The sequence below is a fragment of the Cucumis sativus genome, chromosome 1 (genome assembly GCF_000004075.3).
Source record: "Cucumis sativus cultivar 9930 chromosome 1, Cucumber_9930_V3, whole genome shotgun sequence".
Taxonomy (NCBI): Eukaryota; Viridiplantae; Streptophyta; class Magnoliopsida; order Cucurbitales; family Cucurbitaceae; genus Cucumis; species Cucumis sativus.
Genome location: NC_026655.2, coordinates 5,599,805 through 5,604,000, shown reverse-complemented (window position 1 = coordinate 5,604,000; position 4,196 = coordinate 5,599,805). Strand labels below are relative to the sequence as shown.

The 4,196-nt window shown below is 31.5% G+C and overlaps 1 protein-coding gene across 1 annotated transcript; it reads left to right on the top strand.

Moving 5' to 3' along the window:
- The first annotated feature begins 1,896 nt into the window (after positions 1–1,896).
- Positions 1,897–3,916, top strand: LOC101207378 (cytochrome P450 71A1-like). Its single transcript, XM_004152527.3, has 2 exons — positions 1,897–2,933; positions 3,138–3,916. The coding sequence occupies exons 1-2, from the start codon at positions 1,956–1,958 to the stop codon at positions 3,744–3,746; spliced, it is 1,587 nt and encodes a 528-aa protein (XP_004152575.3). The 5' UTR covers positions 1,897–1,955; the 3' UTR covers positions 3,747–3,916.
- The last annotated feature ends 280 nt before the right edge of the window (positions 3,917–4,196 follow it).

The following is a 4,196-nucleotide window of genomic DNA, read 5'->3' as shown; positions in this document are numbered from 1 at the left end:
AAAATAAAAGAAACATATTTCAAAAATATTGGAGTGCATAATAAAAAAATATAAATAATAAATTATTACAAAATGATTAAGTATATAATTAAGGAAATATTAATTTGTGAACAAAATTAAAAATAATTAAGAATAATAAATTATTACAAAATCATTAAAGTTAAAAATGATTAAGTATTTAATAGTAAGTATGAATTTGTGAAAAGAAATATTAAAAATTCATTAAGTATATAATTGGTCAATAAATTATTAAAATTAAAAAAATTATAATGATAAAGAAAGAAGGAAAGAGAATAAGAAGCGATGATATTTAAAAAAATTAAATAAAAAATAATTCACTAAATTGACAAAAAAAAAAAAAAAAAAAAAACCCCTTTTAACTAAATTGTTTTAAAATCACCCCTTTTATTCAATTTAAATATAAAATGACTCTACTTTTCTAAATCAGCCGTTTTTTGGTTTTTTGTGATCATCAAGAGAGATTCAATTTAAGATAATGTCACATGTGGGTATGCAATGAAAGCCATTTTTGAACTGCAAAACTACAAGTCATCGGGCAGTCACACTCAAATGGACAAAAAAAAAGAAAAGAGAAAAGTGGTGTTAATGATAGCCAAGTAAAAATATGTGGTAATTGAGGTTTGATTGAATTCAATGGTTTATGGTGACCTATTCAATACCTTACATAACAAAATTAAACATGTCATGTCCATCCATATTTTTATTTCGAGTTGTTTTGAAATAGAGTAAAACAAAATAAAATTTTACTAGCTATGTAGACAAATATAACTAAATAATAGATATAAAACAAGAAAAAAAAATACCCTATTAAACCTAATTTGAGTGAATTAGCATTGCATATTGATCCCACCATCAATATAAAAAGAGAAAAATCTCAGTAAGGAATATAATAATACTCAGAAAAAATACATGGCTCAAAAGGTTGAATGTGCACACTGTTTTGACAAGGTTGTTAATCTTAAAAATGAAAAGAGTAATATATATACTTACGCTAGAGAAATATTAATTTAAAAGAGAATAAATATTTCTTACAAGAAGGTAGAGATGACCACCTAAAGAAATCTACGAAACTGCAATCTTAATACTATTACCAATATCTATGTTTTTTTAGAAAGTGATATTTGATGGGTGAATCAAGGACCTCCACTAGAAATATATTCAATGAAGTCTAAGGGATACAAAGTTTAGAACTATTATAGATAGGGTAGAGATAAGCGTTAATGTAAAATCTAACCAAAAGCTAAGTAAAATAATGTTTGAAGACCATAAAATAGTGAGGTTGCAAATATTGGGAGGCATGTGTATTGTTGAAAAGTCTATTATTCCTTTCCACTCAAGTTGTTCAAGTGATGGCTACCAGAGGGTTGAAAAGAATCAAACCCTTTTCAGACTTTGAAGTTTATTGAGCAGATGTGTTTGCACAGTTCTGTAAGGTTGTCAACATTATTAGGTGAACTAAAAGGAAAAACTACACAAATCTCTTCCTTGTATTCGCAGAAGTTGGGATTCTATTTTTTTAGAAAACAATAAACAATACTTACCTAACTAGTGTCTATGCATATGTATATTCCTCTTCTTTTTCTTAATTTAATTTATCAAATCTTTTCATTCCTTTACAAATTCAAACTCCAAATTTAAAGTCTTTAATGACTACCATAATTCAATTTTCAAAACCAACCAAATTATCCAAATTTTTTAAAATTATAATTGAATTATTTCCATCTAATCTTTAAAACGAAAATAAACCAATTATTTCAAGACCATTAAATAAAATTGACCTAAAACTTTTAGGATGTCTCACTATATTTATATATATACTAAAATAGATTAAACTTTGATTGAAGAACCAAACTTTCAAATTGCCTCTCTCCCCACTATAAATCTGGCTTGATCTCTAAACCATTTCCCCACAAGAAAAAGGGAGAAAGAGAGAAATGGATCCAACATCCTACAAAATTTTCCTCCAACTTGTGCAGTACTTTCCCTATGGAAACAACATTGACGTCAATAATCCCACCTCTTCTTCAGTACTCATCTTCCTCCTCTTCCTCCTCTTCCTACTTTCACTCAAATTCCTGTCCACCAAAAACCCCAAAATCAACAACTTACCACCATCACCACCACAACTCCCAATAATTGGCAACCTTCACCAACTAGGCAGCCTCCCACACCGCTCAGTGGCAGCTCTTACAGAGAAATATGGGCCTCTCATGCTCCTCAAACTAGGTCAAACCCCAACTCTTGTTGTCTCATCAACAAAACTAGCTAAAGAAGTAATTAAGTCCCATGATACCATCTGCTCAAACAGAGTCCAAAACACAGCTGCAAAATCCATATTCTATGGATGTCATGATGTGGCCTTTGCTTCCTATGGAGAACATTGGAGACAGGCAAGAAAATTATGTGTTTTGGAGCTCTTGAGTTCCAAAAAAGTTCAGTCTTTCCAACATGTTAGAGATGAAGAAGTTGCAAGGCTAGTGAAAAAGATTGAAAAATGTAATAAGGATAACCCATTATTGTGTGTGATCAATCTCAAGGAGCTCTTGTTGTCAACTTCAAACAATATTGTGGGGAGATGTGTTTTGGGAGAGAAGTTTGTGGAAGAACATGATGGATACTTCGGCGAAGTTACAAGAAAGGCTATGGTGCTTTTGGCTGAGTTTTGTGTTGGGGATGTTTTTCCTTGGCTTGGATGGATTGATGTTTTGAAAGGATTTCATGGTCAACTCAAAGCTTGTGTTGAAACATTGGATAAGCTTGTTGAGAAAGTGATTGAAGAACGTAGGGAAAAATTGAAGAGTGGTGACGATCTACCTTCTGAGAAGGATTTTGTGGGGGTTATGCTCAAATTGCAACAACAAGACGCACTTGATTATCATTTCACGATGGAAAATTTCAAAGCAATTCTACTGGTTTTGTTTCTTCTCTCTCTCTCACGCGCACACCTATTGCTACATGCATTATCTCGACTTAGAGAATTATAACTTTGGATTCAACTATCTTTATAAATCCCTTCTGACTACTTGCATAAAATAATAAATTAATCTCTTCCATCCTAATTTGAATTTTGACGATCATATAACATAATTTCCTAGTGGCCGGGTGTCCAAATGCAGGATATGTTTGTAGCTGGAACAGACACAACAGCAGTAAGTTTGGAATGGTCAATGGCTGAACTGATGAGAAACCCAACAGCCATGAAAAAAGTTCAAGAAGAGGTCAGAACAATAGTTGGTAAAAAGACAAAGATTGAAACAAAAGACATCCAAAAAATGGAGTACATGAAATGTGTTATAAAAGAAACTTTAAGACTTCACCCACCAGGTCCTCTTTTGTTGCCAAGAGAAACAACGGGAAGTTTTAACCTTGAAGGCTACCAAATTCCACCAAAAACAAGGGTGTGGATCAATGTTTGGACAATTCAAAGAGACCCCGAAATCTGGGAAAGCCCAAACCAGTTCGTTCCAGAGAGATTCATGGAAGAAAAGAAAGCAGTTGATTTCAAAGGTCATGACTTTGAGTTCATTCCATTTGGGAGTGGAAGAAGGATGTGCGTTGGAATGTCATTCGGAATTGCTTCTTTTGAATATGTATTGGCCAATCTTCTTCATTGGTTTGATTGGAAGCTTCCAGATGGGAAGTTGTTGGATATGACTGAACAACATGGCCTTGCCATTTCCAAGAAACTTTCACTCCATCTTATTCCAATTCCATATTGTGTGTAACTTTTGTAATACTCGTATGGGTATTTGCAAATATAGCGTTATATAACAACATTTTGGAAAAAGGGTAAACATACCAAAATTCTTGATAAACTTTTCTATATTGGTAATTTTTAAATTTTTTTGTTATTGTTATTTATTATAATATTATATCGCAATCGGTCTAAGTTGAATCTCTTGTTTAAAATTCCATTGGGGCTAGACTTGGAATCTTAAGATCTCTATCTTTTGTTTAATACATAATATAAATCACTTCACTTTGTTAACCTAAAAAACTTTTGAACACATGCCTAAACTAAACTTTTTCAGGTATATATACACAAAATTTAACTTTTACTTTGTAACTCTCATCATTTTTATGATGAGAAATTCTCACGACCCTTTCATTTTTGTTATTAATAGATGCTTTTTTTTATATATATATATATAAAATGAATATCTAACAAATTGCAA

What these genes read in the sequence shown, in the direction of transcription:
- LOC101207378 (XM_004152527.3), top strand. Translation starts at nt 1,956, where the DNA reads ATGGATCCAACATCCTACAAAATTTTCCTCCAACTTGTGCAGTACTTT. An exon ending in ATTTCAAAGCAATTCTACTG is followed by an intron (nt 2,934 to 3,137) that starts GTTTTGTTTCTT and finishes GTCCAAATGCAG; the next exon opens with GATATGTTTGTAGCTGGAAC.